The 14,605-nt window shown below is 32.5% G+C and overlaps 2 protein-coding genes across 2 annotated transcripts; both read right to left on the bottom strand.

Moving 5' to 3' along the window:
• Window positions 1–2,878: 2,878 nt before the first annotated feature.
• Window positions 2,879–5,164, bottom strand: LOC125219733 (transcription factor bHLH25-like). Its single transcript, XM_048121784.1, has 5 exons — window positions 5,081–5,164; window positions 4,900–4,967; window positions 4,361–4,819; window positions 3,682–4,053; window positions 2,879–3,378 (listed from the first exon to the last, which is right to left on the bottom strand). Exons 2-5 carry the CDS (start codon window positions 4,933–4,935, stop codon window positions 3,313–3,315), a joined length of 933 nt encoding a protein of 310 aa, XP_047977741.1. The 5' UTR covers window positions 4,936–4,967; window positions 5,081–5,164; the 3' UTR covers window positions 2,879–3,312.
• A 7,010-nt stretch (window positions 5,165–12,174) lies between these two features.
• Window positions 12,175–14,404, bottom strand: LOC125224291 (transcription factor bHLH25-like). Its single transcript, XM_048127669.1, has 4 exons — window positions 14,265–14,404; window positions 13,888–14,193; window positions 13,486–13,812; window positions 12,175–12,469 (listed from the first exon to the last, which is right to left on the bottom strand). Exons 1-4 carry the CDS (start codon window positions 14,298–14,300, stop codon window positions 12,392–12,394), a joined length of 747 nt encoding a protein of 248 aa, XP_047983626.1. The 5' UTR covers window positions 14,301–14,404; the 3' UTR covers window positions 12,175–12,391.
• Window positions 14,405–14,605: the final 201 nt, after the last annotated feature.

Here is a 14,605-nt window from a genome sequence, read left to right as displayed (position 1 = left end):
ATAGATAGCCAAAGACATTTGATTAGCATAATTCACAAGATAATTGCAAAATAATAGGGATCGACTTCTAATATTCATTTTAAAATAAAATTAAAAATTATTATTAGATTATGCAGTAAAGAAGACATTCTGTTGTCTACAGATGGAACATTTATTTTGTCTGCACATATATGGTAGCATATTCATTATATTCTTAGTTTGTTTATTATTCGATATATGTTTTTCAGGTCTATTTTTACACTTTTTATTTTTTATAGAATCTTTAAATTTATCCAAATTTTATGTAAATTCTTATACAAATATTCTTGGTAATGAAATGATAATTTACCTAATAATTGTATTTTTGAATAACTTTTAGTTTAGTTCCGGCCACTAGTGCCTTGTGATTTAATATAATTGTAAAATTAGGTGATGACTATTTCTTACCAATAATTCAATCACACAATTTGCAAATTGTAGAATTAAAGTATTAAACTGTCGCAATAAACACATAACATTGGATATGACGTATTAACCCCAAATGGATCCTTCAAGATTTGGTAATTAATCTATACTGATAATCTAATTAACTTTTGTTTGAGAAAAAAAAAATCTAATTAGTTAACTTTTTTACTAAATACAGTATATAAATAAATTGTAGAAAAAGAAGAAGAAATCATTATTTAATAACCTTTTCTATACTAATGTTAGATAAAAAAAAAAATACTGCAATATTGCCATGCTAATTAATCAATCACATCATGTTCATTATCTTTGTTAATTAATTTGTTTATTTTTGCGTGTATGCTTGTTGATTGTGATTGTGCTGGTCTCTTTAAAGGTATATTCAACTACCTCTTATAAATTAATCTGTATTATTAATTAAGTTGCATAAGCTTTCACACTATATACATCTATAATTAGGAGCCAATGTATTTTTTTCTAATTAATCCAACAATTTTATAATCTACCAATTGACAATGCCTAGACCAATCAACGTGAACTATAGAATAAGTATATTGGTCGAGTAATTTGGACGATCAACATGCATCTATTTTAATTATGGGTTAGTTAGGGTTTTAATTAAAATTTTATAATTAAATTACTAATTAAAATTAATTAGTACAAATATGCCATGCATTCGAACGCATAGTGACTCTTAGTTCCCCAACATTTTTTGAGTTCTTAATATATGACAACATCATATCTAACATAGTACTCCCTCCGTTCCAGTCAAGATGATTCATTTTTTTACATGTGTTCTGGGAAAATGATAATAATAAATAGAGAAAATGGAGAAAAAGTAAAATAAGAGAAAAAATAAAGAGGAGAATTTATTCTATATTATTCTCTCTCTTACTTTAATTTATCTTCGCTTTAACTATTTATTTTTATTTGTTCAAAACAAATGCAAAAAAGAAATGGGTCATATAACTTACAGAGGGATTAGTTTCTACAAAACTATCTCTTCCAATTTCATACTCCCTCCGTCCCGGATAATTCGTTTCAGTTTTCCATTTTTACCATTTTTGGTAGAAGACCTCATATTCCACTAACTCATTCCTACTCACATTTTATTATAAACTAATATATAAAGGTAGGACTCACATTTCACTAACTTTTTCAACCCACTTTTCATTACAATTCTTAAAACCCATGTTCGATCAAAGTGACCCGAATTATCCAGGACGGAAGTAGTATCTTCCAATTTCTCGCATTTCATATTTTGAATTGATTGTAAGTTACTGTAGTATGTTCCCAATTTCCAGTTCGGGTCCCTGCCCGTCTCATCATATGCCACTATAAATTTCACTATTATCAAATGTATAAAAACGTTTTATCAATAAAAATATTATATATGTATAGGAGAGAGATCAAGTGATATGATAAATATTTGTGAGAACTGAGAATTAAACATAAATACGAATTATGAATATCAGCTAACGCATGGCAATTCATTGTAGCAAAAAAGGCGATTGCGTTGCTTTGGCGGCCCCCACACTCCGGTCCGACATATGTGAGGGGGTTAACTCAGGGTACGCAGTAGTCCGTTAAGGGAAAGACCTTAACCCACTGGCTGCCAGAAGCTCATCTCCCAAAGCTTCACACTTGTGCCTAAGAGATGGAAGCAACTACACGACAGCAATGGAATTTGAACCCAGACTCATTGCAGCAAGATCTACCACTCCGTTGCCAACTGCGCTACGCCCCTGCGGGCAACGCATGGCAATTTATTGCATAAGAAATCAACGAATAAGTACACATTATTTGAGAATTTGTTATGCGTGAACTTTATAGTGTTATGCACATGTAATTTGTATTAATGGGTTCTCGATTATCATGCATAATTCTGACTGGTATTGGCATTTGGCGGTGAACAAATTGTTTGGATTCATGCATTCTAAATTCTAAGTTTCAACTTTTATTATTTTCATTATAGTTTGCAGGATGCATATAGTTTTTGCGTGGCAATTAAAAGTTTATTAGAAGTATATCCAAACAATTACAAGGGGACGTTTACATTGAGAATAGTCTAGATTGATAAAAACAGTATTAGTTAAATCTATTATAGTACTATTTACTATTTAGATGGATTAATTGAAATTTTGTGATATTCAAAGACATTTGATAATTTCTATCATTTGAGCTAGTTTTACTTTATTCATGTCCTTTGAATTAGTAAATTTATTAGAAATAAACCCCAGTGATAGAGCTAAATTTTAACACTCAATCATCTATAGTGTCAATCATAAAATTTTGTGTATTTAGTGCATAACACAGTAAAATTTTGAATTTGATTACAAAAAATATCTTCCACGAATTGGTCATGATTGTATCTGAAATGCAGATTATTAATCTTTATGTAACATGTTTCTAATTCTAACTATGAAACAACAAATTGTGAAACACATAGCTAGATATCATTACTGAACAAAACAAGTGATGATAACATTTTACATAGCATAAAGAGACCAAATCAAGAACAAAGATTCTCAAAAGTCTCAAAAAACACAACCACCTTAACTTCCTGTCTCTCACCATCCACCAAAATGAAAACCCTAGCTAACTAGGCTATGAGGTAGTTACAACAGAAGGGTATGTATCTATAGAAACATGGCCAAAACTATTTTTGGAACCATGAAAAAAACACCAACTCATGAGAGAGTTGGGAAAAAAGAAAACCCTTCTTCAAAATAAACCCCATAACAAAACTCTAGAGGTGATGATCGATGCCATCAAAAATGGTGGATAGCTACTCAACAGGAAAATCAAGTAAAAAGACTATATAGATATAGAAATATCGTCAGCGTGCCATCAACAACTTGCATTCCTTCATACGATAGCACTGCGTAGACTCTTCACCAGTTCCTTCATGTTCACACTGGACCTGCCATCCTTCTGTAAATAAACCAACATATCAGTATAAAGAGAGAACTGACTATTTCACTATTATTCTCCTAAACTATTCCAATCATCAATTGATCATAATATGGACTAATTAGACTGAAACTTTAACCGAGCCAACAGTATATCTAGGAGAGTGGTTTTAAAATGGATTTCTAACATAGTATCAGACTGGATCGTCGACTGTGTGCTGAAACTTTAATAAGGTCAACAATATATCTGAACAGGTTCGAAGGGTTTGAGGGAGGGTGTACTGGCTAATGAAAAAAGCAAACAATATCCGACATCGGTGTATACCTGTGCAATTATTGTTATGCTGAGGGAAGAATCTCCGAAAGTCATGGCGCTGCTGTTGACAACTGACAAATGGAGCTTCTCAATCTCTGCAACGATTTTCTCCAAAACCCCTTTCCTCTTCTCGCAGTGGATGCTAATCAGCACATCCTTGTCGCAGAATCTCGCCTCGATTTCCGGGAGCGGCTCGCAGACGGCTGCCTCGTTGGAGGAATCCCGATCACCGGTGCCATCTCCACCGCTCACCTCGTATTTCTTGACGAACACCACGGATTCCACGGTCGTCTTCTTCGCCTTCTCCTCTAGCGCCTTCACCTTTTCCTGGAGCTGCTTCATGTACTTGATTGCATCTCCAAGAACCGAGGCCTTATCCATCTACACGAGCGGACGCAGAAAATTGTTTTAGTTAAAGCTATATATTCTCAATTTCAAAGTGGCAAGACAGTAATTTTCTCAAACTTTTTTTTTTGTTAAGGAAAGAGCTTCTACACAGTTATTTTTAAAAAAAAAAAAACTAAAATTCGCCGATATTATATAAATAAATAAAAAATACTAATTGTATGTGAAATTAGGATATGAATTTTTGATCAAATTCTGATTTTGCATACCAACTTTATTATACGAATTGGGGCTAAATCCAACTTGTTAGCAAAATCAGATGAAATCGAAACCTCGTATTTACCTTTTTGAGGCCGGGGACTAGGGCCGACAAGGCGATGAACCGTTGGCTAAGCTTCTCCCTCCTCTTTCTCTCAGCCAAGATGTGATCTTGTGCTTGAGCAAGCTTGGTGTTGGACGGATTGATCCTCTTGATCCCGTGGCATGGCTTGATCACATTATTCGAGGTTTGGTCAATGGTTCGAGGGAACCATGTCTCCTCTTTAGGCCTCACAACTCCCACAATAGGGCTATGTGCAAAGCTTGTCAATGGAGGCGGTGAATTTGACATCCTCTCTTGCTTCAGCTGCTTCGACGGCCGCGTCTCCCCGCCTGGGCCCGCCTCTGCCGCCCTCTTGAGGTCCGGCAGAGGCGGATTCGGGATGTAGGAGTGATGAAACCCTTCCGAAAAAGCACAAGAAATTGAGTTGAAATCATCCATTATTGGCCATTGCTGGAAAAAGAGAGAATCATCCATAATTCCCTGCAATTAATTATACAAAAAATTAAATAATTTACTTGATGAATTGTGTAAAAATTGGAATAAATCAAAATCGTTCTTACGAAATCAGCTATGTTTCTGAAGGTGGAAATCTCCATTTCTTCACAAGAAAATTTATAATTAAGGTAACCTGCATAAAAATCAAATAAAAATCAGTTTGTGTGACTTTTTTTTTCCTTTCAAAATTGTCAATATTCTCTCAAGGCATAAAGTCTCAAGCTTTGAAAAAAATGAACAACTTACCTCCAAATTCTATGGACAAAACCGCACTTTTTTCTGTCTTTTTATGTTATTTTCCACTCACGAATTAATCTCTTCAAATTGATAAGAACATGTGCTGGTTTTATAGGTCTAACTAATGTGATTTGGTAATCTTTGTATCATTAATTTATTGCAAAGTCTGCTGATGTGAACTGGCGTTGTGGACATTTAATTAATTTCAACGTATCTTTCATCAATTATATATGAACTTGTTGTAATAAAGTAATAATTCCGTTTTATTGGGATCTAAAAATGGGATAATCCAAAACTTTAAGGCAGGTGTAAAGCAGCGATCAAGTAGAGCTGTCTTATTAAGAATTTTTGAAGACTTTTTAGAAGTTGGATTTGAAATTGCTAGTGGAAAAGCTTTACCAATAATCATACCTGTTTTTGTTTCTCGATTTCAACATTTTATTTCAGCCACACCAATAATTAGAGGTGGCAATAAATTATTCATTGATATGAAAATCCAAAAATCTAAAAATTAGTAATTTTCTATAAAGTACATATAAACATATATATGAAAATTCAATTTATGACTACTTCGATTTTTATTCACCCAAATCGAATCGATTTGAAAACTCAAAATGTACCAAAAAATTAAAATCAAATTGAAAAAAATTCAAAAAATTAATCAAATTTTAAAATTTTAAATTAGGTTTAGTTTGGATTAGATATTTGGTTTTCACAAATTTTGATTTAGAGTAACCAATAATGATGATTAGTAGTGTAATATTTCCAATCAAATTTCATTAACTCCACATTTCTCGGGGGTTTCCTATCCACATCGTGATGACTCATATATTGATATTAAATAATCCAATTTGGGCACATGATCAAATATGCTCATCTTGATTAAAATATAAATTAGAGTTTAATTATTAAATTTTGAAAGTTCTTTTCATAATAGTCAACTAATAGATTTGACTCTCCGGCCAAATGATTTCATTGCCATTACAACCGTGTGTCAAGGTTTGTGTGCGGTAAATGGGTCGGGTTGAGTCCGAAACATCGTCATCCACACTTTAGACTATATTTATATTTATGATATTTTTTTTATTATCGGATATTGGCACCTAATATCATGGAACATTAAAAAAGTTAGGTTTTTCCCACGAATTTTGAAATTGACATATAATATTGCGAATTTTACCCTGAGTTTGTTATTTTCCACCAATAAAAGAATTTCGCCTATATTAATAGATTGAAGAATAATTTTGGAGGGTGTGCTTCAAAAAAAACTATCTTCAAAGATTGAAAAACTTGAAGCTCTCGAAGTTGTTGTCGAGAAATTACGAAAAAAAAATCGTAAAATAAAATTTTTGCCTTAACTTTTTCATTGGTAGGAAAAAACAAACTCAGGATAAAGTTCGTGATATTATTTTTCAATTTCAAAGTTCGTGGGAAAACCCAACTTTTTGAAAGTTCTATGATATTAGGTGTCAATACCTATTTTATTACTCCCTCCGTCCCGACTAAGATGACACATTGCTTAGTCGGCACGGGATTTTAGGAGTTATTGGTTAAAGTGTTTATTTGGAGAGAGAAAAGGTGGTGTAAGTATTAAAGTAGAGAGATAAAGAAGGATGGATGTTTTAATAGGAGTGAGAAAAAGTGGTTGAGTGTATTAATTGGAGAGAGAAAGTTACCAAAAAAGGAAATGTATCGTCTTAGTTGGGACAAGCTAAAAAGGAAAACGTGTCATCTTAAGCGGGACGGAGGGAGTATATAGTACACCCTCCGTCCACGATACAAAGAACTCTTTTGCCATTTTGGTTTTTCCACGATTTATAGAACCATTTATTTTATTCTACTTTTAGTATGCCGATGCCACATCTCACCAACTTTTTACACTCACAATCCAATATAAAACTAATACTTTAAATGGGTCACACATTCCACTCACTTTCTCCCTTTACTTTTTTTTATAAAGTCAAACAATTTCTTAAAACTCGTGCCCAGTTAGAATGACTCTTTAAATGCTGGATGGATGGAGTATATTTGTTAATTTTTACTTTGAGTAGTGTGGAATATTTTCTTCCACCTTAGTTGGGGGAAATTGTCACGATAGATTCTGTGAGTATTAAAAAAATTTCAAGCTTTACTAATAAAGAGTAAGAATATATTCTACATTAAATTTGCCGCACCATATATTCGTGTCTTAGTAGCTAGTAGTTCTCTTTCGTATAAGATTAAAAGCTATGAAAAAATATTCTAAATCAGAAATGGGACAACAAAAAATTAGGAATAAAGTTGTTTAAACACGAGAAAACTGAATTAACATATCTTTACGTCGTCTACCGATCTCATCCACCTGAGAAGAGTAGTTTTACATATACGTTTAAGGAGAAATTCTAATATCATCATACGTTTCTTAGTTGTCTGTTTCTAATTTACTACTCATGAACCCCCACTTCTCATGGAATACTTGAATTCGAGACCATTGGGTTCGGTTTAGAGATCCCTAGAGAAGTAGACTATTTTTAGGGCAATCTTTTAGAAAATATTATGTGAAGTGATACCCATATAAAAATGTCTCATTAATTTAATTGTAATTAACAAATGAAAGATTACAACATCATTTAGTTGGCAATCAATTATCCCTATAATCTATTTGGGGGAAACACATTATGCAACAGGAAGTGTTGGAATCATCATGATATACTATCATATTTAGGATTTGGATCCTCCCACAGCCTGCATCTTGTCTGTCATCAGCATTTACAACTCAAAATTCTTAGCTATAAATGTATATATTTATTTTTATTATGCACTAGGCGACAATGAGCCGTGGTTATGTATAGGTGATATATGTGCGCACGTAACAATAATTATTTAAGAAGACCAAATTAATGCAAACAGACAAATTAAATTAAATTAAATTAACACCAATTATTAATTACAATAAGCCAAATAATTAATTTATACACGCATTTACTATTTAGGGGAGTATCGTCTACAGGATACGATGTGATTATGTTACCATTATTTAGTGGTTTAGCAAGTTGATTTGGTGGATAATTAAGCCTGCATATTATATGTACTAAAATCAAGTAGGCCGTGCCCATATCTTGTAAGACATGTAAATAATTCAATAAGATTAATTTTATAGAAAATTTGGTGGAGCAATTGATTAATTGGATGATTTTTTTAATGTTTTCTGTAATTTCCTAATTACAATTACATTTGGATGTATTCATAGTACAACTAAAGTACAAGAAATTAAAGATGATAATTAAGGTGATCTTAAGTCGAGATATATATGTTGTTAACATTAATTTTGGATTGATCAATGTGATTAATTATCGTAAATTGAAGTTTTTTTTTTCTCTATTTAAAAGAAGAAATTTGCTGTCGGTGAATCGGTGGTTAGATTTATTTGGCTAGAAAAAGTTACGCATTGAAGCATAATGATTTAGACTTTAGAAAACCACAGGAAATTTCTTGAAAGCTGGCATCAAAAGGCATACTATATAGTAAAAGTAAAAGTAAAAGTAAAAGTTTAAGAGTTGAAAAGTTGATTCTTAGCTACTATTCTATTCTTTAAATTAATTTAAAATCAAATATTCTTTTTGTGATGAGTATATAAAATCTTGAATGGGGTCCTTTTCCAATTTTCCAATTTTCTTAGTGGTTTTTTAAATTTCCAATTGAAAATGAAGTGCTTTAATTCTTCCTCATCATTTTTAATCTTGATTTTGTTTGGATGTTCAAATTTTCTCTAGACCTTTCTTTGATGTAATAAGGATTTGTATTTGAATTATTTTCTCAATGTATTATATTATCACCCAGAGTCCAAAAAGAAATCATAATTGAACACGATATAAGACAACTTATAAGTTAATTGTATTAATTTCATTCAACCAATAGATTAAAAGTTGGAATCACTGCGACCAGCTCATATTTAAAGCACAAGTGACAAATGTATAATAAAACTTCTTGTTCCTTTTGTTAATTTACAAATCCCAGTGTTCAAGAAACTTCCGACAATTAAGATTATTAATTAGGTGTGGTTAGTAAAAGGAATATACATGGAGGTTCGAATTGCAAATCCGATCGATGGATAATCCATCATTATTTTTTAGACCGGATAATTTTTTCGGGATTATGATGATGGAACAAATCTAAATTTAAAATAAATTAATAGTATAATTATAGTCACAATACTAACCCAACAGATTTTGGCAATCAATGTATAGTTTCTTTTGAACCCCAAAATGCAACTAATTAATTCATGGTATATTGCATTGTATACGCTAGTTGGTAAGAGTTGGAATTCTAGTATCCATGGGCACCCGATCCGAAAAAACTGGATACCCAAACCCAAAAATTCAAATGCATATTCAATATCCTATCCGATATATTTTTCGGATACCCAAATACCCGCCATGGGTATTCAAATCATCGGATTTTCAGTTTATAGTCACTTTTATTAGAAAAAGATGAATGTCAGGGTCGAATTTTTAAAAAAATAGGGTACAATTTAAAATTTATATATAATATACTAGAAAAATATTACTAGTATTATTTAGGATTTATTATATTTTTGACAAATTATTTATTTATAATAGAAAAATATTAAATTAATTAATTTAGTGGTGAGATATTGTAAATGATAAAAAAAAAGTCTTAATGATTCTCATATGCGTGACATAAATGCAACACTAATTATTGTCTATACAATGAAATTAATCGCACTGAAAAATGAGTTTGTATCTCTGCACGAAGTTCGTTCCCAAATGCTTTATTTATTAGAGCATCCACAATGGGCCGGAGGATGCGACGGACTATGCATCCTTCGTCCCTTAGTCTGCCACTGCAGCACCACGGACGATGCACATTTTATCCTCCGCGCCCTAAGCATCGTCCGCGGACTATGACACGGAGGATGCATCCTCCGGCCTATCCTCCGTCCCTTAGTCCGCCATTGCAGAAGGTGCGGACTATAGGGCGGAGGATGCACACATTTTATTTTAATTTTTAATTTTTTTTGTATTTTCTTCTAATATATATCACCAATTTTTTTACTTCATTTCACACATTTCACTCCACTCTCTTCCTCATCTCAATTTCTCTCTAAATTCAATAATGAATTCCGACAACTTTTCATTTTTGCAAGCCCAAAAAATTTAAATAAAAGATAAATATTGATAATAGGATTTGCCTTTAATTTATAGTGTTTTTATATTTATTCTTGCTAATTGATATGTTTACAAACATAAAAAATAAATATTGTAGTGTTTAAATATCCAAATAATAAATAAAATACTTAGGGCGGGGCTTAGGGCGAGCTATAGTTTGCCTCATTGCAGGTGGAAGGGGTGGAGGATAAAATGCTAATGTGGCAGCCATAGGGCGGGGCTTAGAGCGTCGCATCCTCCACCCCATTGTGAATGCCCTTAAGATACACAACCATTGATCTTCATTCTTCATGATCAAATGACCGTTAATAATTAGTTATGAGTTATGGCAATATTTAAGAGTTCTCTATTCTATACTCTCACGAAATTAACACAAGCGCGCGCGCGCACACGTATACATATTTTTATAAGTAAATGAATTTAAATTTAAAGGACGCGTCACGGGGGACTCGAATCTGAGTCCTTTGGCCACGTGTGAGCACTATACTGGACATATAAAGTTTATTGCATTTATTATAAAATTAATTGTATTGAAAACAACAAAATTTTCCTATACTATAACCCTTGAGATTCAAGTATTACATTCATCCAGATCCAGTGTCGCATTACCATAGTTCTTCACAATCCAAGAGTTGAAAATGGTCTTCGTGTTCTCACAATAAGAAGAGTTCCAGTTGGAAGTTGGAATCCTGTATACAGTATATACATATAGTTATTTCAATAGTGTATGATTAAGTTTCTAGATGAATCATATACTTCCCCAATACATATGTGTACTATAATTAATAATATCCCAACCAACAAATTTTCATGATAAAGCATGACTTAATTGTAAATTTATAATCAATAATATTGCTTGACTTCATTATAAAGCTCCAGACGCAATTATGCCGTTTCATACCCTCTCAAGGATTTGAAACTGCATAATACTCTGTTTATATTCAAGGACAGATATTATATTACTTCTCAAGGTTAATTAATTGATTGTGTTTTTAAAAAAATAGGAAGAAATTTTTTTTGAACTGTTTGATTGAATCGTAAATTAACATACATATTTAAGAAAATATGTTAACAAGAACTTCCACTGCCCTTTTAATTCTTTAACTAAATCGAGGCATCAAACTGATTATGGCTACAATGATCCATGAAGCCCAACAACAAAGGATGTCTAGATATCTATATTGGCTATTTGTCTACTTTCAATTGGATATATTTAAGTGATTGATCATATGATAAAATTAAAGAGATATTTTTTCGATCAAGGACAAGACACAAAAAGTATAATACAATTTAAATTAAATGAAGGAACTTTAGTGTTACAAATTGTTGACGTACACGTGGTATAATCTAGAGTATCACTTATATTATTCTGATTCATTCATTCAAAAGCATGATAGAAATGTCCCACAGCCCGCATCTTAATTAAACCTACTTATTAGACCTAAAGTAGAAGCATTAGTAGTTAATTTTGTTGTTCAATTAATAGTCCAATCACAATTGTCGAGTAATTTAGAAGAGTTTTCATTAGTTTTTCAGAACTAGAAAAGTTGTTTATATATGTTGATTGAGGGATATTATTAGTTTTGATATGTTTCTTGTATAACATCTTAAAATCATTATACAAATTTTCTTTACATTTTATTTTATCAAGTGTTGAAAATTAATTTTATTAATTTGGTAATTTAAAATAAGTTTGTGGTAATTGGATATCATCATTATTATTGTTGTAATTATTATTCGATATTTAAGAAAGCATAAATGAAAATTCGGGGTGAATAAAAGTAAAAGATGGAGGAGATGTCGTTCCACTAAAAATGTCCCTTGTATATTTCCATTTGATAAAATCTCATATAAATTGATTAATGTTGTATTATAGAATGAATAAAAAAATCATATAAAAACAAACTTTGTTAATTTAACTTTTAACATATGCACTCACATTAGTTGAAATTTTCAACTATGAGCCAAAGCAAAGATTATGAGCTTTACATCAATGAGATTTAGTACATCATTATTTGTACATATAAAAGCAAAGCAAAGATTATGAAAGGGATCTACTATGTCTATTACTATATATTTATGCAATATGTTGTATGGTCTTTGAAAAGGAAAAAAAAAAGGATATTATGAATTCAAGGAATGCATTAATATTTCACAAGATCATTTTGAGAAGACCTCGTAAATTCTCCACAAGCTTCTCAATGTTCATGTTGTCTTCTTCGTCCTTCTTCTGTAAGAAAACAAGAATTAATCCATAAACATCGTACTAAAACACACACACACACACACATACACACTTAAGATTAAATAAGACCTATTTGTTTCATACTTTTATAACGGCACTCTTGCATTAAAGCTACAAAATAATTGCATCGAACAAGCATGTAATGATATTTTCTTAGTGTATAATTGTTGACGATTGAAACCAAAAATAAAAATATAACCATCACATCGGTGTAAAGAGAGAACTGGAACACTTTATAAGTTTAATGAGCCTCTCTACCTAAAACCAGTTGGTGATAGGAGGAAAGACCTATTAGACTCATATAATGGCTAGTGCAGTTATTTTATCAATTTAGTGCAGTTTAATTTATAAACCCAACATATGTTGTGTTACGCAAATTCACAAAAGATGTCGGGACAAGTTTCACTGCATGGATCTCAATCGACCCGCCTTAGGGGCCAACGCCTCGTTGGTCACGGTTGACTCATTTCCGATGCCACCACTCCAAATTGGCTCCTAAAGTCCGTTATCAACCCACCTTAGGGGAAACATCTCATTGGTCACAGTTGATTCTTTCCCTGGGCCATCTTTTCGATTTAGCTCCTACAGTTCGTAACAATCGATTCCAAAAGGTCAATGTCTTCGCCGGTCAAGATTGGCTCCTTCCCCGGCGCACCACTCTGAATTGACTCTTCGTCCTCGTTGATCACGACCTACTCATTCCTAAATGACCACTTAATGAGCCACTACACCCAATCGTCAGGCCTCTCAACGAAAGCACCAGTGTTACATAAATGAAACATGAGTACTCATCCTAAAATTAGACTATTTTGTCAAAGATAGAGAGCTTATTTAACCTATAAACCCCACATTTATGTTGTCTTACACAACCCATATTAGACAAGTTTCCATACACTAGAATGAGAATCCATAACCTGCTTTATTTGATCAATGCAAGACTTTGTAACTTTGACTAAAGATTAGGTTTTTACCATAACCCAAACACTATGATAGAGCATTACCTCAGCAGTAAGTGTTATACTCAGGCAGGAATCCCCATAACTCATAAGGCTGCTGTTAACAACACAAAACTGCATATTCTCAACTTCACCAACAATTTTCTCAAACACACCTCTCCCCCTCCGGCAGTGAACACTAACCATCAGCTCTTTGTCACAAAACCTTGCCCTAATCAATGGAAAATCGTCGTCGCCGCCTTCCTCTTTCTTGACATCAAACACCACTGGCTCAATGCTTCTCTTCCTAGCTCTCTCCTCCAACCCCTTCACTCTCTCCTCCAAACCCTTCATATGCTCAATTGCATCTCCCAAAATAGAAGCCTTGTCCATCTAAACAAATCATTACACAATAGTATTAATTAATTAGGTTATGTTGAAATAAAATTAATTTAATTAATTATTCACCTTTTTCAGTCCAGGGATCAGAGCAGACAAGGCTGCAAACCTCTGGCTGAGCTTCTCTCTCCTCTTTTTCTCTGCTAAAGAATGGTCGGTGGACGACAAACGAGCGACATGCTCAGACACGACGAACGCTTCTTCCTCTTTAGGCTTCATCATGCTGAGCAGTTTGTGGTCATAATAAGTTGGGATAGCATCAACCTGAAGAGCACTTGGGACGTGGTAGCTCGTTCTGAGCTGCTTCAGTGGCCGATCTTCATCGTATACAGATGGTTGCTCGAAAGATTCGTAATGAAATGAAGACTCCATCTCCTTCATAAAATCATGACTCAATAATAGAGAATAGTGTAAGAATTATTGCTAATTTTGAGGAGTTTTCTTACCAAATCAGCTAAGTTTCTGAAGGCTGAAATATCCATGATCTATAAAGATTTTAAATGAAATTCAATTTAGATTTATGGTATTAGCTAAATGTTTGAGAATAGAAGGATTAATTGCCCTTCAAATTTTCTTGGACAAAGCATTCTAAACTACTTTAATTTATCTTATTCTAGCAATATTAATAAAAAATAAGTTAAAGTTTGACAGAAATGATCATCAATTAGAAATTGTGATGGTATCTCTTTAACTATTTTATTGCAAAGTCTATCCATGGAACTTGCTCATGATGTGTGACTGCACCTAAACGTGTATATTTAGTTTAATGAATTAATCTTTATATTAA

This window comes from Salvia hispanica, chromosome 4, assembly GCF_023119035.1.
Source record: "Salvia hispanica cultivar TCC Black 2014 chromosome 4, UniMelb_Shisp_WGS_1.0, whole genome shotgun sequence".
Lineage (NCBI taxonomy): Eukaryota > Viridiplantae > Streptophyta > Magnoliopsida > Lamiales > Lamiaceae > Salvia > Salvia hispanica.
This window is presented reverse-complemented; position numbering and strand designations above follow the sequence as displayed.